Source organism: Hirundo rustica, chromosome 23 (assembly GCF_015227805.2).
Source record: "Hirundo rustica isolate bHirRus1 chromosome 23, bHirRus1.pri.v3, whole genome shotgun sequence".
Lineage (NCBI taxonomy): Eukaryota > Metazoa > Chordata > Aves > Passeriformes > Hirundinidae > Hirundo > Hirundo rustica.
The window spans coordinates 478,810-500,909 of NC_053472.1; the positions used below are offsets into that span (position 1 = coordinate 478,810).

Below are 22,100 nucleotides of genomic sequence, written 5' to 3' on the forward strand. Positions count from 1 at the left end.
GGAATGTCACAGGGCTCTGTAGGGATGCACTGGGATGTGGCTGCTGGAATGTCACAGGGCTCTGTAGGGATGCACTGGGATGTGATGGTGCTGGAATGTCACAGGGCTCTGCAGGGATGCACTGGGATGTGGCTGCTGGAATGTCACACAGTTCTGCAGGGATGCACTGGGATGTGGTGCTGCTGGAATATAGGGATGCACTGGGATGTGGTGCTGCTGGAGTGGTGTCACAGGGCTCTGTAGGGATGCACTGGGATGTGGCTGCTGGAATGTCACAGGGCTCTGCAGGGATGCACTGGGATGTGGCTGCTGGAGTGTAGAGATGCAGTGGGATGTGGTGCTGCTGGAATGTCACAGGGCTCTGTAGGGATGCACTGGGATGTGATGGTGCTGGAATGTCACAGGGCTCTGCAGGGATGCACTGGGATGTGGCTGCTGGAATGTCACAGGGCTCTGTAGGGATGCACTGGGATGTGGCTGCTGGAATGTCACAGGGCTCTGTAGGGATGCACTGGGATGTGGCTGCTGGAGTGTAGGGATGCACTGGGATGTGGTGCTGCTGGAATGTCACACAGTTCTGCAGGGATGCTGTGGAACAGCCACTTGGTATTTCAGCTTTCCTTTCTCACTCGGTTCCCTTCCCCACTGTTCTGGTGCATCACATCAACAAATCCCTGTGTTCCCTTGGCTTTAGGATGCACAAGTTGTTGTTGCTTTGTATCACTAGCTGTTGTTTATCTCTGCTGAGTGGTCTGCATCCATCTCATGGTGTGCTTTTGTTGTGCTCCAGGTTATCCTTTACAAAGGGGCACTTCCCGAAGATGGCTGAGTGTGCACATTTCCACTATGAAAACGTGGACTTTGGCAACATACAGGTGAGTCTTGGATTTCTTTTGTACACAAAATCCCTTGTGCTTCCTGCTAGTTGACCTGATGGGGAGGTGTAGAGGGACCTCCACTGAGGCTTATTTAGTTTGTTGCTAAATGCTTAGTGATAAGAAGTTAAAGCTGTAGAGACTTTATTTGGAATTGCTTCTATGTACTGGGACAGAATCTGCACTCAGTCATGTGGAGCTCTCCTTTGAGCTTAGAGATGGTTTTATTTCGACTGGATTTGGCTGATGTCACTGTTTTAAGACTGTATCAGACATTCAGTCTTGAGTCATCTGTAATCACCGCGTGTGTATTTTTGGTTTGTGCGTGTGTGTGATTAAACAATTGTGTGAATGTATTTATGTAAATATAAATAAATCCAATTTACCCCTTCCCTTAGCTCTGCATTGTGCATTGCAGCAGCTGTGTCATCAAAATACCAGAAACTGCTCGTCAGCCCGAGCTGCGTTTCTGGAAGCGTGCAGGCTTTGCTCCTCTGTGATCCCTCCCTCAGGAATACAGGCAGAAGCATTTTCCAGGGAGGGCTCAGACCCAGGAGTTTCTCACAAGCAGGACACATTTTGTTCTGCACTTAGAGGAGCAGGAATGCCTCCAGCATCTGCCAGCCTTGTAGCCAGAAGGAGGTTACAACGTTTTCATTTGTAAAACGTTTCCTGTAATACCGAGTGAATTATTTACAGCCTTTCATGCTGCCTACTTGACGCTTTTGCGAGCAGAATTATGCAGCTGGGGTTTTTTTCTCTGTCTCTGTGAAATTGCAGCTGGGAAGGAGCTTGGGTGCTGTTCAGGGCTGGGATCTGCTGTTGCCCACACTTGGTTGCTCTGGGAGGGTTGGTTCTGCTGTGTGGGCTCTGCAGACACAGGCACACACTGACAGAGCTGGAGACACCAAGTACTGGGCACAAACAGAGTGCAGAGAGCTCAGTTCCCATGGAGGTCCCCAGGAAATGGGCAAGCAGGAGCAGTCCTCACTCTGCTGGAAACTGTTTATTTTCATTTTCTGTGTGTAGGAACAGCATGGCTGATCCATGTCCCTGCTTTCTGTCTCCTGGTAATTTGCTGATGTGACACAAGTAATTTTTCACTCATTCTGGAGAGAAGTTTTATGCTGGAGCAGCTCTGTGTCCACACAGGTGTGGTTTTTACTTCCTGTGGTCGTCTGAGTTCTCCCTCTCATCACCCAGGGATGTTCAGCACAGTCAGCTGGAGAGGGAGCACGAGCTGTGTGTGGCACGTTGTTTGCATGACCAGTAATTAATTCTTTTGTGGGTTTAAGCATTTCCTGGGATGTTTTCAGAATGGCAGGGCAGACCTGCAGGGTTCATCTTTATGACTGTGAGAGGCAGAAGTAAAATCAGGTCATACATCCTCTCCAGGTTTTCCTGAAGCATGTTCTGCCGGGAAGTTTCCACAAGCCAGACCGATGTGGCACTGCTTTTTGTGATGTCACTGCTGCTCCTGCAGCTTCCCCTGCTCTTGCTCCATGGTCCCCTGGCACAACCAGACCAGAGGCTGTAACCAGAGGAAGTCTGTCTGAAAAACAAAAATTGTAGGAGGATGTAGCACAGGAGATAAAAATGGTGTCGGTTATTGAGCTGTTAGTGGTTATCTCAGCCCTGAGCCGTGTCTGTGCTGTGAAACCAGGAAGACAACAGGGTCTGGTGGCAGCATGAGAGCTGTCATAAACCTGAGACTCTGTGTGTTGAGGCGTCAGTTCTCTGGTTCCACCACATCTGAAAAACCCTGCATGTTTAGCCATTTGTGTACCTAAAGCAAAATTTGTGCCTAAGTAAGGTGACCTCGACCCTCTGTGCCTCTAATTTCCTTTTCCTTAGCAGGTTTCTGGTAAATCCTCACAGTGTCAGGACTGTTTCATATGGTGAAAAATCTCTTTGAGAACGAGAGCTTTGCTGCTGAAATGCAGAAAGATGAAGTATTGCAGCACTTCCTTAGAATACCGGTATTAATGGTAAAAGAAATGAAAGCTGTTAATACAACAGCAGTATTAGTTGGGAGATTTAAAAATAGGTTCACACAGGACTCATGCATTTTAATCAAGTTGGAAGCTCCTTTGTGCTCCCAAGGTAGAGCAGAGAATAGCAGTGGGCTGGAGTGATGGGAAGTGACAGCTTGGCACCTAATAGAGAATTACTGAGTTGCATCTGAGGGGTGGTGGGTGTAAACTGCTTTCAAAATCTATTCACTGTTAGAAATTTGCATAGTAGAAACACAGTATTATCTGTCCATGTCAGGAATTGTGTAATGCTGTCTATTAACAGCCTGGCCAAATTTCAGGTTGTTTTGTAACATTTATGTCACTTATAATATGGTCTCATGGTGCAGGAGGTATTAATAGCCTGGCATTTCACCTCATGAGAGCGTTTTAAATTAAATTGCTGAGAGGTATGAAAAAGGATTCGTTCTCTTCTCATCCTTGCGCTGTGCTAGTGAGGCTGGGTGCATTTTGGGGGGCTTTTTCTCCTCAGAAATATCCTTCCACGCTGCTTCCTCCAGCAGTATCTTACCCATACCTGTGGCTGGCCAGCCAGGCACGTGTGGCATCCCAGGAAATTGCTGCTTGCCAGGCAAAGGCACTGATGTCAAAGCTGTACCAACAGGTTAAGCCTCACAGATTGCATCAGTGCTTAAAATTCACTGGCATTTTGCTCCAATACCTTATGCTCATTACTGTGTTTATTTGAAGGGGCTGCAGCGTTCATTTTTAATTTCTAATGAAAGTGTGATTTAGGTAGATGTGTTTTAGGCTGACGTGGGATAAATGTTCAGGACTGTGGTTCAGCTTCTCCCAAGCAGATGCAACGTGTGTTCTCAATTTACCTTTTTCCTAATTTAGCTTCTTCTCAGTTTACATAACATACAAGGTATCTCCCCTTTAACTTTTTTGACCTGGTTCTCGCTCATTGAGCGCACTGGTAGTAAGTCTTCATAAAAATCTCTGTACAAACAGAAGATCATCTCCAAGGGGTTAAATTGCATTTGTGCAAAAGTCTGTAATTGCGCCTATCAAATGATAAAAATGCCCACTGTTCAACATCAGCACTTTGCCGCCAGCAAGTGCAAGCTTTGTTTTATATCCGTTGATTTTCTGTCAGATTTGTGAATAAATAACTGAAAAGAACTCATCAAAACTCTGTGGGACCTATTGATGCAATTTCAAATTCACCAAGTTTAAAAATGTGAGATAGAAAAGTGGATATGGAGTCCCATATCCTTCTGCATGCATTAAGAACTGACTCTAGGCTGAAACAGGGTTAAATTTCTTTTATAATTTAAGAAGATATTAATGTAATTCAATAACTATAATAAAGGTCTGCCAGGTCTCTAGGAGCATTTGGACACAGGTGCCAGGGATGCACAGGGTGGGATTGTTGGGGTGTCTGTGCAGGGCCAGGGCTTGGACTGGACCCTGTGGTCTCTCCCACAGCCCAGCATATTCTATGATTTCATGAAACATGGTTTTACTTTACTGAGTGCTAAATGCCATTAATATAAACAGGAGAAACAGTGATTAGGAATTCCTTAAATATCTACTTCCTGCCAGAAACAAATACTCTGTTCTTCACTTGAAAGAATTAAGGCATTATCTTCAGCTGAGTAGGTTTTGGTAATAGAATACGGAGAGCTGATCAGCTCCACGCTTTCCAGATAATATTCTTTGCTCCCTCAAAAGCCATTTGCTCAAGGCAGGTGCTGTAATGCACATTCATATCACTTCAGCATCTTGCCTTTGACACAGAATTATCCCTTCAAATAGCACGGTCTCTGTGTTCGCCGTGCTGTATCTGACATCTAAAAATAAATCCCTGTGGGAGCAGCGCTGGGTTACAGATCCTCTCCTTATCAGCACAGCCTTGGCAGGGCCGCGGCAGGAATTGTGTTATCAGCGGTAAAGGAAGTATTTGAGGCAGAATCGCTTCCGCCTGCGCAGACATCAGCTGCCAGGAATTCCTGTCAGGAATCCTGTGCTGTGGGAATGCCTCTGCAGCGCTCCAGCCAAGCTGATGGGCTGCCCCCAGCAGCAGCTGGGCTTTGCCCCTGGAATTGGATGTTCCTGACGTGCTTCAGGAGTTGGGAACGTTGCAAAGAGCAGCTCAGTCCTTCTGTGCCTGTTGTCAGCAGAGCCTGCTGAGAAGATCCTTTCGGGGGTCATCTTCTTTTGGTTTGCCTTTTTTTCTTGTATTTAACGATATTTCGGGGAAGGGGGATCATGGGGAGAATGTGCTTGTGAAGGGGTCTGTCTAATTTTTTTCCTAAGATGGACTGCAAAGGAAAAGAAAAGAACTAGTAGAGCCTGGCCAGATGCCCTTGGCTGGGGTCAGCTGGGATAGTTTCAGGTGCCACAGCTGAAAGGGATCCTGTGGATGAGCTGGGAGCAACAGGGATGGGGACGCTCCCTGCTCTGTGTCTGCCTGAGGTGGGACAGCCTAGCTTGGATCTCTCCATCAGGGATTTGATCCCAAGCCTGCTCAGTGCCTGCAGTGCGTGAGGGTTTGTTAGTCCCCGGCTCTTCGGTGGGTGCTTGGCACTCAGGAGCAGCATGGGTAGCTCCAGGCTGCAATATCATTTATCCCACTTCTTTTGTGAACTGTTTAAGAGGGAAGAAGTATTGATTTTTAAAGCTGAGACATAAACCAGCAATTGCCTGTCCCAGTCTCTTTAAAAGATGCAAGTTCTCAGTAAGAGGCTTAAAAATTGGCCGGAATTTTGGTGTGCGTTGGGGTTTTGATGGACAATTTTGCTGTGTTCTGCTTTGTCTTTACGAATATCTGAGATAACAGATTATGTATGAAGAGGGGCCCCTTTTCAGTCCTTCATCTTTGGCTGCTGTTAATCTCCTCCCAGAACTACCTGGCTGGATTCTGGTATGTTCCCCTTCTTTAAACTGAGGACTTCCCCTCCCATTCCATGTCTTCTCCATGTGATTTCTCTCCTATTGCCTTCCAACGTGGAGGTGGAGAGGTTGCAAGGGCTGTTTTAAGGACGTGGGCATAGAAAAACAACTGTTCAGTGTAGGTGGAAACTGCCTCTACTAATTTAATAATTCCAGCCACAAGTCCATAAAAATTGGCACAGCCTCCTGCCAAGGTCAACAGATTTTAAGTTTGGTGTCTCTGGGCCAAGGTTTTTGCTGCCAAAGGAGTTAGGAGAATATTTGAGTAAGTTCACCTCAGTTTTTGGACTGTGCTGTTTCCTGATCTTGCTTCCAGCATGCCACAGGCTCCTCAGAAAAATTCTTCCCTGGAACAAGATCACACCTGTGAAATTCCAGGTTCCCTGTTTTGTTTTTTTTTTCCCTGGTGAAGTGGGAAGAAATCCAGTGTGGGTTTTATCATGGAAGGATAACTTCAAGCGTGGAGCTGTGACTCCCATCCACAGAGCAGGAAGGAGATCGAGGCTGGTGTTCCCATGTGGATTTACTGCTGAATCCTTCTGAATGTGTTTTACACCTTTTGCTCCCTTTGACTGGCTGTTCTGAAATCAATGCTTCATCTTTTTTTTATAAAGGAAAATGCAGTTTGGCCAGCATTGCTCAGCTCCTGGAATGCCTCTCACAGGGACTCTGTATTTCCCTGGGTTTATTTATCAAGATCAGCTCTGTCTGATTCCATCTCTGTTCTTTATTTTAAAAAGATGCTCATGAAGCTGTACCCATGGAAGGGTGAGCTAGAAGAAGTACTACAAGCAAATGAGATTTTTACCTGTTGGTTCAATACAACAGGTATTTTTGGGGCTTTTTTTACCTTTTCTATTTTTTTAAAATGTTTTTATTAATTTATAGGGAATAGGCCATATCTTCACAGGAGAACAGTGGGACAGAAAACAGAGACCTCCTGCAGGAATCCAGCTTATTCTCCCTCCTCCAGCATTTACCACTGGAAATACAGCAAACTTGTCTGTGGAATTGAGGGGTTTTTGTTCATTGTGGCTATTTGATGGCATGAGTAAATCTACAAGTGCCTGTAATAAGCCCAGATGTTATTTTGACATTGACCTCCTGCTGTTTGCCAGCCGCATAAATCATCTTTACCAACATGTTGCAGAAAAGTGTTAAAATGGATTTAATTAGTAACTGGAACAGAGCTGTGTTGGAAAATTTGTCTTTCCTGCAGTTTAACGACCTGCAAAAATACAGAAGGCTGTGTTGTGCATATAATTAAAATATGTTATAAACTTGAAAACATTCTGTGGGCTCCAGAAAAAGGATGCCTGTTACGGTAGTGCTGGAGGGGAGATGAAACCCTGCCTGTTTCTCTCTGTAGCCAGCCATCCTCTTACCAGGAATGGTGTTGAAATGCAGCGTGATACTGGCCTCCTGGATCTGCCAGCATGCCAGGCTGGAGTGATTTAATAACTGCCTTGGAGCTAGGATCCCTGAGATTTACAGGAGCTGGGCTCTGTGTATCCGCTCTCATGGAGCTTTGTGAGGCCAGAGGATGGATGAGCTGTGAAACTGAACTGGTGTGGGAACATCCCCGTGCTGTGTTTAAACTGTACCTGCCTCCAGAAAGGGCAGTTTGTTCAGACCCTCTCCAGGTGCCAGACTTTGAAGGGTTGATGACAGAATCGGCAGCTCTAGGGCAGCAAGGCAGGCTGGGGGTGTTAAATGTTCATTCATGAGCTCAGCCTTCCCTTGAGTGTGTGTCCTGCCCTGTCCTGCCCTGCCCTGCCCTCGGAATGTGTTCATTCATTCATTCATTCATTTATTCATTCATTCATTCATGCCCTGCTGAAGGAGCACGCCTGGCATAGCTGGCACAGCGAGGGACGGATGGGATGTGGGGAGAAATTCCTCCCTGGGAGGGTGGGCAGAGAAGCTGTGGCTGCCCCTGGATCCCTGCAAGTGTTGAAAGCCAGGTTGGGCACTGGGGCTTGGAGCAGCTTAGCACACTGGAAAGTGTCCCTGTCCTTGGCAGGGGAGGGACTGGATGAGCTTTTGGGCTGGATGTCCCTTTCAAACCAAGTTCTGTGATTCTGTAATTCTGTGTTTAGAATACAACCTGATCCTGCAACATTTGGTGACTGTCTTGGCTTTGGCATCTTTCTGCTCAGGGTTTGAGCACACCAGACATGCTCCACCTCTGTCTGTCTCCAGGTGTGCTCTGTGTCCTGAGCCTCGTGACCATGAGCAAATCCTCGTGGTGCTTCCATGATCTGGTTCAATGCTGCCCTCAGGACTACAGTGTTGCACATGATGAGCTCCAGGTTGTTTTCAGTAGGGCAGAGCTGTCTGGGTGCTCAGGAGGGGGCTGTCCCTGGCCTCTCCTGTGGGGAGGGGGAAGAGCTGTGCCTCCTGGTGTTCGGATGCTCTCTGTGGAAGTGTTTGCTGTCCCGTGCTGGGGCTCTGGGTGTGCAGCTGCACAGGGATCACAGAGGGTGTTTCTAGATCCTGCTGAGCTGAGACCACACTTCTGTTTGTTTTACTTGCAAAAGAGAGATTTGGGCAGAAGATTTCCTGTGAACACAAACGTTCCCAAGGGGCTGGACTGAGGCAGATTTCTCTTTTCCAAAGGAGGAGCAGGCACACAGGCACACACTCCCCACACAAGGACTGTTGGATGTCTGGAAGGCGTTTGGAGAAGTTTGTGGGCTTTGATGGGTTGGTGATTTTATCCCTTGCCGTAGGAGCAGAAGGTGGAGGCTGCTGCTTCCCTGTCCTGCAGGCAAGGCACTGCCCCTCAGCTCTCCTGAGCATCCAGAGCAGAGAGCTCTTTCATCTTGACTCAGAATTCCAGAGGTATCACTTATTTCCTCTGGCTTGTCATTTCTGGCCGTTTTCTCAGCAGAACCTGCAAACTCAGGCTGCTGTTTTCCTGGCAGAGAGGCATCAGAGGGAAAGGGAATGCTTCCATTACACGTGGATGTGTGGCTGTGGGCTTTGGAAATCAAACACGTGTGTGGAGAAGCACGAGGTGATCTCGCTGCCTCTTCCAGATCCCCTCCCCTAAAGTTTAACTTCTTTTACCTCTTAAAACTAAGTGAACAAACTTTGATTGTACTCACTAATTCTTGTTTCCACCATACCAGATGAGTAAAAGAAACATTAATAAAAACTCTGAGACCTATTTTTAAGGTGCATGGCATTCCCTACCACCATCCTGAACTTCTTCCTTTCAAATGGTTCATTTCCCAGAAGGAGCTTTTATGAGAAGCTCATTTAGATCTGCACAGAGATGTTTCAAGCTCCATCAGATGTTTTTTAGAGGCTCAGGGCATGGTTTGGGATTTGCAGGCAGAATTGACAGCTCTGACTGCAGAGGAAGCTTTTTGCAACATCACACTCGGAATTATGTAAGTAATAATTTAAAGGGAAGATGGTTCCTTAATAGACACCCACAATCTGGTATTTAGGAGTTGGAAATAAAAATGCATAGTGCCATATACGTTCAGTATCCTTGAACAGGCCTCAAAATCCATTCTGTTCTATTGGAAAACTGATGAAACTTTTAAACATGGCTTAAACCAAACTGAGTAGAAAAATGCACTTCTTGGGGAAGTGGCATTGCCTAGTCCCTACCAGTTTATGTTTAGATGCCAATTGAAATTTTTCTGATTTACCTTGCAATGGAGCTGTGTAATTCCTCTGTGTGATGTTTAAGTGTGAACCTTATTTATTATTGCAAATAGGACATGTCAAAACTTTCAGCCTTTAAAAGAACTGATTTTGGACCAGGTTCCTATTTGCCAGCGTGAAGTAGTTCAAAAATCAAAACACCTTCTGTTATTTCTACAACTCGAGCCCAGGAATTCACTTTGCAATGTTGCTAAATTATTTAATAATTCGTTATCTGCTGCGTCCTGCAATAATTACAGGTGTAGCAGCGCTGGAATGGGCAGGGAGCCCGCTGGGAGCTGGAGCCTTGGGGCAGAAGGGATTTGCATGACAGGAGGGGAATGTCCTCTCAGGACAGGGCCTGGACCCCAGCCTTGCTGGGGTGAGGGGAGCTCAGGGTTACTGAGGCTCGAGAAAAGGTGTGAGACATGAGAAGCTTCAGAGTCCCCTGGCTCCAAGGTTTGATTTCGTGTTGTGCTTTGCCACTTGCTTTCAGATTAAATAAAAGCTGGGTTGGGTTTGGAAGCTCTTTGTGGAGGAGTGAGTTCTTAAGCTGGTGCACTTTGAATTAGTGATGGGTTTTAGCAGGAGCACTGAACTCTGATGGGCACTTTGAATACACCCTGGACGGCTCTTGGGCTGTATTTCCCCTGCTCCCTCCTCCCTTTGAGCTCTTTAAAGCTTCTCTGTATCCCTCCATTTCCATCTGTGTTCCACTAAGTGGAGTTCAGAGACAGCAGAGGATTCTGCAGAGCTGCTGGGGTCCATGCTGAGCAGGGGCACGGGGAGGGTTTGGTCCTGGAGCCCTGCTTTCCTCTCCCAGCTGACTTGAACATCTCAGGCCTATCCAGTGTCACAAAGATGCAGAACTCTGGCCATTAATCAATTCACTCAGAGAGTCTGGAAAGTAATGTTCCAAATTTACCATTTATGATTTTAAGGTAACCTAGGGGAGAGGAAAGACTTGGATTTTTAACAACAAAATGCCCACGTGCTCTTACAGTTCTTTGTGGTGCACCATATGAATGAACGGTTTCTTTCCCTGTTATAAAAACAATTAAAGAATGGATGATGTTTTCTGTAAGGAGTGTCTGTGTCTTGCAAGTTTTAAGGATAAAACAGCTCCTTGTAAACCAAACTGTGTCTGAACTGAATTGAGTTGCCTGCAGAATTAATAATGAATCTGGATGACAGCACCTTCAGCTCAGGCCCTGTGCTGGGGCGTTTGTAGGCTCTGTATGTGTCCTCCAGTGCTCCACAGCAGTTTGTTCACATTTAAATGTGCTTGGCCACATGGCTGAAGGAGGTTTGAGCTGTGGGAAGGGCTGCAGCATTTTACATCCTTTGTGTGTCCATTTACACAAGCATTGTGTCAGTGTTTGCTGAACAGGAACGTTTATTTTATACAGAACTGTTGCTAAGTCATTATTTCGTTATTTTCTCTTGGAAGCTACCATGCTATTAGCACAAAGCTGAATTGAAATACCAATACTAGAAAGCAAAATGAAGGTTTAAATGTCTCATTTGTGTACAGTGTGGAGCAGCTTGGAACTTGTTCTGGAAAGGTTCTGTTTTTCCATAGAACCACAGAATATTCTGAGTTGAAAGGGACCCCCAGGGATCGTCAGGTCCAAATTCTGTGACTGTCCTGGTGTGTGACGCAGAGCTGTCCTCTGTCCCAGATTTGTCATTGTGACCACTGATTCCCTTGCCTGGTGATTTAAGGGCTTGGCCATTTAACTGGGATTAATGAGCGTCATTGTGTTAATGAGTCACACTCATGATGGTGTGTGACAGCAGTGCCAGCCCAGGTGACTCCAGAGAGCTGCCCCAGCTTGGATTGTGCAATTCCTCTTGTCCTCATGCTTGTGTGTTTGAACACTGGCAAGAATTGAACCCCACTTTTCCCTTGAAATGCCCAGAAATGGGGACCAGGGCAGCGCTGCAGGCTGATGCCTCTGGAGAACAGGAGCTTCCAAGGAGTGCATTGCACAGGGGCAGGGTTACACCAACACCTTTGGAGAATGAATTAAATGGTTAAAAACCAGAAGCCCAATTCCATTGAGAAGGTTTCGGGTAGTTCCCAGGACATGAACCTGTTTCCAGTGTAACCCGAGCTGTTCACAATCCACCTGCCCTGAACTGTCATCTGGGAAATTGAAAGGTTAAAATATTCTTTTCATATCTCTACTATTTTTTCTCCTGCCTTTGGCATTTTGGCAAATTTTCTAAATTAGAAATGAAAACGGTTACAGATCTGTGTGTGACCCTTTATGCAGTTAACCTTGTAACTCTTCAGGTTCATCTTCTGGAGGTTTTTTTACTTTCCAAGTCCATCCCCTGGACACAACCAATTAATGATTTTGACACATGGATCAAAAAACCAAGACACTGTTTTTGAATGACTTCACAAAATTAAAGCTCATCCTATTTATTAAGGGTTTCCTAGATGATTTCTTTAATACCATGAATTTCAGGCACTTTGTTGTGCTGTTTTTGCTTCCCTTCACTGAGTCAGCATACAGAAGCTGCATTTTTTTATCTGTGAAAGCATTTTTCTTCCTTCCCTGGGATCTTAGATCCATACAGGATACAGTGCTCTTGCACAGGACATAAACAACCCGTGACAGTCAGGTAACGGGGTAATTCCTGTGTGTACCTGTGTTCTGGAAAATACAGCTTCATGTTTTGCAGCTGCCCTGTCTGTGAGCTTGCTGTACATTTACATGTAAACCCTAGAAAAAAGCCAGTGCTGCTGGAGTGCTCACGGTGTGGAGTGTCAGGGAGCGTGGGAGGTTGGGTGCACAGTGTGCCTGGCTTCAGGAGACTCTGATTTCCCTGGCCTTTCTCTCCTTACCCCGGAGGATTGTGTGTTGCACCCCAGTGAGTGGCTGTGAGTCCTTACTAGGGGCTTATGTAGTGAAATAAGAGCTTTACTTCTAGGCAAAATTTAGCGGGAATCCAACTTTGGCGTCTTGTGACTGACCAGAAGGGCTCTAAAATCCCCACTGTCGTCATTTTTTGGTATCAGAAGGTTACAATTAATATTTCAGAGCATGGGATACTTTCCATTGCAGTGTCATGGATTTGATATCCCTGGGCTGATGGAGAGTCACTGAGGTTGGAAAGACCTCCCAGATCATCAGGACCAAGCACAGACAGTAGAGTCCAGTTTTTCTACCATAGTGTCTCTAAGAAATAATATCACTGAGCTATAGAATGAGATAAAAAATTGTGGGGATTAAAAATTTCAAAGTAAGTCTCACTTTTCCTTAGGGATTTTTCTGTGCAATCCCTTAAGTGTGCAAGTATCTCCAAGGATTTCTCAACCGAAGTGAAGAAATTTGTTTGTTTAAAGAAACTTGAGTTTCTCCCATAATTACTTAAAACCTAAGATTTCAATATGATCATTTCAGTCTCTTTCCCAAACTCATTTCTTTTCAGAGCTGAAGATCAGTGACCACGGTGTCGATTGTTTTATTCTTACTGGCTGAGTTAGAGCAGCTTTGTGTTTGCTGGGAAGTACCTTTTGCCAGAATTAGGGAGGCTGGAGCCTTGTGTATCAGTCATTATGGAATTTCTGAGTCTTACAGAGCCTCAGATGAAACATCCAAGTTTCAGTGTCTTCTTAGAGATTTTCCTCCTTAACTGGGTTGAGCTAAAACTAAACCCAACCACTTTTAGGGCTTGTGTTGGTGCCCGTTTGGACCTCTACCAAGGTTTGGGCATCTCCTAGGAAGACTTAATCTGATGGTAAAGACATTAATCCTGTTTCCTCTGTCAGAACTCTGGAGTTTGCCAGGATGTGGCAGAAGCAGGTCTCTGTCCTTTCTCTTCATCTTCTTCTCCCCATCCCCATCCCTGCTGAACACATGCAGTGACTGTGAGTGTTAACAATCACCGGGCTGTACTCTCTAGAACTTCCTTTGTGAGCCCAGGGTGGTTTTCTTTAAATCATTTAACTCCTGGAAATGTCGTTGGATGTTTTCATTACAAACACACTCAGTTCCTTCCCACCCTAATTTGTCTGTGTCCTGCAGCTGTAGGATTGATTACAGGTTGGATGGGGCAACCTGGGCTAGTGGAAGGTGGAATGAGGTGAGCTCTAAGGTCCCTTCCAACCCAAACAACTCTGGGATTTTCTGATCAGTGTAAAATTTCATGTTAAAACATTGTGTATGTGTGTGAGGGCGGTTGTGGTACCTCGTCTTAATTGACTTATGCTCGTTCTGCACCTTGTATAAATAGTTCTCTTTTATCCAGGCAATATTTACTGTGCAGAGCAGGTAAACACACCTGCAGTGTGTGGTCATTTTTTTTGTCAATATGTAGAAAATATTTACTTCTTAGTCTCTCTACACCTGAGTTACTTGGCAGCTGTGTTTTGAATTTTCTATGCTCGTGTGAGTTAACTCTTGCCTGAAGCCTGCAGGCTCCCCAGGACACCCCTTTCTTCAAAGGAGGAGCAGCTGCAGAAGTTGTGCAGGGCACAGCTTGGCCTCGTTGCTGGTGAGGTGTGACGTGGCAGATGTGCTGGAGCTGTGAGCATGGGGATCTGTGAGCATCAGGAGACAGGACCACATCTGTGGATGTGTTTGTGTCCCTGAAGAGATGGGGAGATGCAATAAAGCCCAGAGTTGTGGAAGTTTCCTGTTAACGCTAGATGCTTTTAGTCTGGCTGAAGATTTTATTTAACATTCAGCTAAGAGCGGAAGTTTGGGGCTCTACTCCTAGAAGAGCTTTTGTTTTAGGAAATCAGTTTGACCATGTACCTCTGCTGCTCATTTTCCAGCTCCCCTTTCTCCCTTTAGCTGAGGGAAGTGCTTCCATCAAATCTGTTCCATGTTTAGCACTTGCTCAAGCTGTGGAAATGGAAGTGGGTTATGAAACATGTCCCAGCTGTGGGACAAAGACTTTCTGTTTCTTTGGTTAGAAAAGCAGGGTGGGGGCAAATTGGAGGTGAGAGGATTTGAGGTATTTTGCATGCATGGACACACAAAATCCTGCTTGCACCTTCCCTGGCTCGGGTCTGGCAGAGTGGGAAGTTCTAGAAGGAAGGACTTGACTGGGAGGATCTCTTGCTGTGGCTGTGCTCTCTCAAGGTGCACACAGTCAGTTTGGTCACAGCCTGACCTGTGCTCCGTGTCAGGGGGTGCAGGCACAGCCTCGGCGCCGCCAGTGCTGCGTTTCACACAGCCTGCTTTGTCCACGTCAGTGGTGGTTGATCTTTCCCACTTGTGGGGTCATGGGAGGAAATGGAATAAGTTTCCCCTCAGCTTTTATCACCTCCTGCTGCCAGGTGAAGGGAGATGATGGTCCTTCATTTGCTGCTTCTCTTGTCAGCAAGAGGAGTTGGTGTTGAGGCAGATGATAAATGATGTTTGTTGTGGGGAAGGAGATCCCAGATGTGATTGGTTGCACTCATCTCCCCCTCACTGCCTTGGCCTTGGCCTTGTCCTGCAAGGACCTGCTTGGGTGGAACGCATCAACTCCTGCTGTCAGTCACTGCAAGCTGACAGGGAAGTTCATTTTTGATGGACAAGGCTTTTGGAGACCCTGCACACCCTGCAAAGGTAGAGCTGTGCAAGTTGGGCCAGTGTTATTTGTTCTTATTTGCAGAGCTTACTTCATCATTTGAAAAAGTATGTTTTGTTGTAATTTCTCAGAGAGGTTCTGGACCGTACATCCCTGGAAGTCTTTGGATGTGGTTGGATGGAGCTTGGAGAAACCTGGGGTAGTGGAAGATGTGGAGTAGATGGAATTTAAGTTTCCTTCCAGCGCAAACCACTCTGGGATTTGATGGTTTTATGATAGGGTGGAGATGGTTTTAATAAAATTACAGCATCATGAATTTCCAAGTTTCAAAATTCTCATCTTGATGCTTGCTTGGGGATTCTTGGGAGTGAGGATGGGCTGGGGTGTGGAAAAGGGCAGGAGAAACAGTGACACAGTCCAAGGAGGAGATTTCTGTGGTCGTGGGCTGACTTTGTCCAATTTATGTGTGTGTCATAAGTGAGTTTCTGGGGTTCAGAGCATGCCCAGAGGTTGTCAGGTGTTTCTATACGGTTGTTACTGCTGTGCTTTCATGTCTCATGAGATCCAGTTGTGCCTCCAGAGAGGCAAATGCCTCCTGCACCAGACTGGAGGTGTTTGATACTGGGAGGGGAGAGTGTCCCATCTTTGAAGTGTCAGGAATGTTGGTGTTGCTTCCTCCAGCCTCCCTTGCTCTCCCAGCACTGAGTCCTGCTTGTGGAAAGGGTCTGGTGGGGCTGTGCTCCAGCAGAACTGCTCCCAGGAGAGCCAGGGGTGCACTTCCTGATGGGAATTCAGCTTTCTTCACATCCTGCACCTCCACATGTGGTGCAGCCAGGCTGTCAAGTCCCTGCTTGTTTTTCCCTTGTGTACTTTGGTTAGTTGTGTTTCCTGTCTTTGCTCCAGGAGTTCAGTCCTGCTTCTCCGTATGTGAAAAATCCCAAACCTTCCTCAGCACAGCACGATTCAGATCACACAAACACCTCTCTCTGGATGACAGGACGCTGAGAAATCAGAGCATAAATGTATCTGCACTCTGAGTAGAAAAGGTGCTTAGGGCATAAGACAGTGAGCCAGGATCAATGAGTCCCTTAAGCCAATTAAGCTGCTCGTTGCCACAGCACGCTTCCCTCCATCAGAATTACTGTTGCTGGGGGTTCTGTGTTTTCTCCTCCCTTGGCACTCCTGCTCAGGTATATAAGGTGTTATTCCCGGTGACTTTGATTCTTATCAGGATGGAAAAAAAAAAAAATTAATATTGATTTAATGGGGGAGAAAACAGAAGAAGTGAGTGAGAGGCTAATCGCTTGGAATGACAGGGCTGTATCAATTCTCAGTTCCCTCAGAGGAATAATGTGCTTGTTTCCAGCAAATGGGAAAGTAGACTATGAGTAAAACTGTCACTGGCCTCCCACAGAATGTAGTGGATTTTGGAGCTCAGGGAAAAAAAGACAGTCATAATTAACTCTATGATTTTAATGCACTTTCCTTGAAAGTCAGCAGTTTTATGAATTGCCATATACAGGAAGATAAAAACTGTATATATCTTACAGAGCTGTATAAAAAAATGATATTCACTGCCTTAGTCTTGCGTTTTTGACTGTGGATGAATGCACTTCTCAATAAGCTTAAATGTGTTATGGATTTGTGTGGTTTATATCCTTATGTGTGTCACCAGCACATAAACTGAACCTGAGAAAAAATGATGGACAGACACTGTGGAAATCTTCATTGCTGGCGCATTCACGTGACTTTTCTGTGTAAGTGGTTCTTGAATGAGACAAATAAATACAAATTATGGTTCCCTGGTATGCTGATGGGGAACGCTGTGTCTGTTCTCATTGATTGGCAACAGCCAAGGGAAGAATCCTGTTTGGTCCAGGGGGAGACAGTGAAAGAAAGGATGCTTTGTTTTACAGCAGGGCCACTTCTCTTCTAAATAAATTAATAAATCAGGCAGGTCCTTTCATTTAATTGCCTCTTTGTTTTAGCCCGAAGCCACCAAGTGCTGGCTCCTTTTCCAGAGCTGTCTCCATTGTCTTGGCCTGTGAATATTCACACAGCTGGGCTGGCTTTACTCTTGTGAAAACCCGGGGCTGCAGGAGCAGGAGGATGATGCTGCTGCTGTTCCAGGATCCTCTCCGCATCTCTGCCATCCTTTATAGTGCAATGCCATCTAGTGTGCAGAGGCCTCTCAGGATTGTCCTGCTTTGGAAATTCAGCACAGCAGCGCTCTTCTACCTGCATCTAATTCCAGGCAGCTCCACACAGATGCATTTCTGCCCAGAGGAGCTGTGGCTGCCCCATCCCTGGGTGTGTTCAAGTGGTTGGACGGAGCTTGGAGCAACCTGGGGTAGTGGCAGGTGTCCCTACCCATGGAAAGAGATGGGATTTCATGTCCCTTCCAGCCCAAATCACTCTGGGATTTGATGGGTTTTTTTTTATTTGGTGGAGATGGTTCTAATAAAATGACAGCATTGTGAACTTCCAGTTTTCAAAATTCTCATCTTGATGCTTGCTTGGGGATTCTTGGGAGTGAGGATGGGCTGGGGTGTAGAAAAGAGCAGGAGAAACAGTGACACAGTCCAAGGAGGAGATTTCTGTGGTCATGGGCTGACTTTGTCCAATTTATGTGCATGTCATAAGTGAGTTTTTGGGGTTCAGAGCGTGTCCAGAGGTTGTCAGGTGTTTCTATACAGTTGTTACTGCTGTGCTTTCATGGCTCATGAGATCCAGTTGTGCCTCCAGAGAGGCAAATGCCTCCTGCACCAGACTGGAGGTGTTTGATCATGGCTGGGCTGTTCCTTGGGGCCAGTTTTTGGATGGTTTGGGTGCAGGGGAAGCATTTCTTCATTGTCTGTCTTCGTTGGTACTTTGATCTCTTAAATTCTGCGCATGAAAGAATACAGTTTTCCTGCCAGGAGGACAGAAGAATCCTCCCCTCTCCTGTGCTGAGGGATGAGCAATGTGAGGGGTTTGATTTCCTTTTCCAGCAGTTTTGGTGTCATTGTGTGGTATCCGAGATACTGGATTCTGGATGCTGCCAGAAGAGGGGCTGGGTCTCCCCAGGTTTTGACTAGACCTGCCAGAGAGGATTCATTTCTGAATAATCTCCTTTTGCTTTCAATTCATTGTGAAACCAGGCTTTAATAGGGTGTGAAATGAAATAGAGAGAGGTAACACCAGCTGCCTTTATTTACGTGTGTTAACACAGACTCAAACAACAACAAATTAAACTTGAGCTGTTCAGAGGCTTGGAAACACTCCAGATTTAGCTGAGGACTTTGAAAAATGTGTATTTTGTGGGGAGCTGGAAGATCAGGGGCATTTTTATTCTTTTTTAAGTTACCAACCATGGCAGACCCCAGCCAGAAGCATGAAGTTGCTGTGTTCAGCCAAGCCGAGCGTGGCTGTTACCCATCGTTAGCTGAGTTAGCTTTGCTTTGAGCAGTGCTGTGGAAGGCTGTAATGGTTTTAATTTCAAAAACTGGGCGGAAACACCAAATAATGTAGTGGTTTCACCATCTGACAATAGTCTTTCATTAATTCTTTAGGAGAGGAGTCTCTCCTAGAGTCATGGATCTCACTGACAACCTCGAATAGTTCTCTTGTGGGTTTAACTGTCACATAAACAGCTGCCTGGGGAAACCGTTTGCCTTTGTGACCCTCCCAGGAGCAGTTTCCCAAGCTGCTTATGGGTCATGGGTCTTAGACTTTTGCATACTGGGGTGTCACCTTTTAAAGATGAATAACTCTAAAGCAAAGGATTCTTCATCTCAAGGTACAGAGATATCTTCTCACTTCTTCACTGGCACAGAGAGCTTCTCATCTTTATCTCTGTTCAAGCATCTTATAGGATTAATATTACGTAGTCTATCACAAACACCTTTACTCAAATTCACACACAAATTAAAACAATCATCTCCCCAAATGCATATTTTCCCCATGATTTAAAGGATTGATCTAAATATAGAGTTCATTTCCATGGCTCAAAAAAAGGAAAAGGACCAACCTGCAGGAAACCAAGGGGTTTTATATGGTACTTCTCAAAGTTGTAGCCAACAATTTTCAGTTGTCAGAGCAGATGCCAATATTCCAACTAACCCTCTGATAGGTCCCTGTCCTTTCTAAAGCAACTCCCAGGTGCTGACCTGGAAAATCACTCCACATTCCTCTCTGAGTAAAAAACTAAACTGTACAGACCCATGGCAGAGGCACTGGCAGTGCCCCTTCGGGGGCATGGCTGTGGTGGGAGGGTGGCCACCCACGTGTGCTGGGAGTATCCTATCCAGGGGTCCTTCTCCACCTCTGGCATTGCATCCACCAGCTTCCATCAGCCAGTGGCTGAAGGTGGTTCCCTTTGGAGGTGGGCTGGGTGTGCTGGTTCTGCAGTGGTAGATCCGCAGTTTGATGGGAATGTGTGTCACAAGCAGAGGTTGGTTTGCAGCCAGAAGGAATTTTTGGTTGCCTGCTCGGTTCAGCTCTGTGGGATAGTTCAGCTCTGGCAGGATACACAGTGTTACTCCTGGGTGAGACTCTCTGGTTCAATAGAGCCGCTGGACTTAGCTGCCTGGGGAACTTGTGGATTTGGTGGTGATTTCTCCGGGGAAGAGTGGAAGCAAATTCAAGGATAATGTTGCTCTGTTCCTCTAGAAGACTTCACAATGAAGACGTGAACCTGGTGGGGTGTAAAGCGTGTTGTGTGCACTCCCAAACTGCCCCAGCTCAGCCCCAAGTCCGTAAACACCCACGGTACCAAGGAGATCAAAGAGAAATTACTTCAGAGATGGAAATTCAGCCGGGATTCTGATCTGCCTGTGCCAGTGAGAGCTGGATGTTGTTGTTTGTGAGGATGAGAGTGATGATTTCATTTAACGAACTCAATTTAGAGAATAATCCATATTGTGGCTGGTTAAAATGTGATTTGTCAGTAGAGGGAATGAGAATATTTTGCTTATTTGCTGGTGTGTTTTTTCCTACTTCGAAGGAAATCTGCTCTCTGGTAGGAATTACGTGATCGAGTACCAGAACTTGTTTATCAGAAGGAACAAAATTTGTGATGAGGCTGGTCTTACACAGGTAAAATCCTTTTCGGCTCTGTGCGTTTATAAACCATAAATGCTGATTCTTCACTCAGAGGTTGGACTTGGTGTCTTGCAGTTCTTTTCTAACCTTAATAATTCTGTGATAATGGGTGGTAGGGACTACACCCAGACATCCCTCTCTTGCCTTTTACAGGTCATTTCAGGATGCCTTTGGCCTCAGCAAATATATTTCCATCCTCAGAACAGATTTCCTACATTGTCACTTTCTGTAATCCCTTTGTCCATGACAGGCCAGGCTGCACATAGTGATGTGTAGTGGCACCAGCTCTGTGTCAGGAATTGCTTTCTGATTTTATCAGAAACAACCAGGTGCAGGAGGGGATTGGGAGTCAGTTGGGCTGGGGGATGTTGAGGGGAGAGCAGCACATGGAAGGCTCATTCTTGCTGATTATACCCTTTGCACTAAATAAGGCTGCTCCAGGGGTGGCCCAGGCTGTGTAATTTATAGGCACTGATTTCCTTCATAAACATTCCCATAATGTTTATTTCTTCATGCTTCAGCACCCCACAGTCTCATTTATTTGGGGATATGAGAAGCCATCTCATAAATTTTCCCAGCTTGTCATAACCTGAAAATACAGCAACCAGTGACACCTTCTGATAAGTTTTCCAGTTAACTGTAACAGTTAAAGGCCTTCTTGACAGTCTTTTGCACAGGAAAATTCTAAGGTTTGGGGGAAATAGGACATTGAGTAGGAAAGAAATAGCGTTTCTTTCTAACAATGCTAATTTTCAGTCCTTTAAACAGCTTGCACTGAGCATTAAAAATTCTAGAGGGTATTTTCCAAGCTGAAAAAACAAAGAGAAACTTTGAAGAGGGAGAAATCGCAATCAGCTGATGTAGAAGGCTTGAAAAGTTTATGTTCCTATACTAAAAATCCATTTTACTACCCTAAAAATCTATGTTCCTGCACTAAAAGTGTATGTTCTGGTACGTGCTGTGCTGCACTCATCATTTGTGAGGAAGAAAAGCTAATTAATTGTCTTCACAGCCATGTGAAGTTGCTTTTTAGGCCCCAAGGGTGTTTGTGTTACACCATCATGTAGGGTATGGACAAGGGACACATAAAATAGACTGAAGTTTGTTGTCAATGTAGGCAACAAATGGGGAAAGCTGGGAGAATTGCCCATGGGCAGGAGCAGAGGTATCAGGGCTGGAATGGGCAGAACCCCCTGTGCCCTCCCCGCATTGTTAGAGAAATAAATCTGAAAAGTGGGCAGGAGACTTGGAAAATGTGTTCTCTGCAGATTTAAAGCGTGAATTTATGTGAATTTATGGGGAGTGCCTGCTGTAAGATGTCACTGAACCTGGCCCCTCTGCTGACCCTGCTGGGTGCTGAGGTGATCATTCCCCGGCATGTTTGGGCTGCCCAGCCCAGCTCTGACACTGGCAGTCTGAAGCAGAGTGGCCATCATCTGCAGTAAAATAATAAGTGAAATACAGGACTGACTTCTGGCATATTCCAGGTAAAAGCTCTTCATGGCTTGTGGAAGATGAAGGCTCTGGCAGGGACCTGCAGCTTCTGAGAGCTGACTTCGCTCTACAGCTTCCCTGTTTTGGACTGCAAAACTTGCATCTGAATTTGACAAGGAGCCTCTATGACCAAATGTAATAAAAGCATGAGGTTGTGCTGGGAAAGTGTCAGATCTTAATATTTCCATATTACCGTAGGGAGGAGGGAGCTAATGGCATTCCCTCCCTTTGGTGGTGAAATCATCACCAGGCAGGGGTGGTCTGGCTGGGATAAAACCGCTTCCATGGCTAGTGACTCTCAAAATGCCTCCTTCTGCAAAGAAAGGGCTAAACTTGATTTTCTGGATGGGCAGAAGTGTGGAATTGCAGTAGCATTGTGGCGTTCATGAGAATATTCACTCCGTTAAAATACTGCTGAAATTTAAAAATGGAAACCCACCCTGAACCTAAGTTTTTGGGTCAGTGGGGAAGGGGGTGACGTCCCTGGCAATGTCGATCGGGTCTCAGGTGCTGAATGCTAAAA

General features: G+C 45.8%; 1 protein-coding gene across 4 annotated transcripts in view; it reads left to right on the top strand.

The window, feature by feature from the left end:
- Positions 1-22,100, top strand: part of ARHGAP32 (Rho GTPase activating protein 32) — a 247,896-nt gene that overhangs the window by 111,814 nt on the left and 113,982 nt on the right. For 3 of the 4 annotated variants that reach the window (XM_040084990.2, XM_058423373.1, XM_040084989.2), the window contains one exon: positions 791-875. In XM_040084990.2, the coding sequence (XP_039940924.1) occupies positions 791-875 (85 nt within the window). Of the gene's footprint in view, positions 1-790; positions 876-22,100 lie in introns of those variants that run through there. The other variant, XM_058423374.1, reaches the window with a different exon arrangement.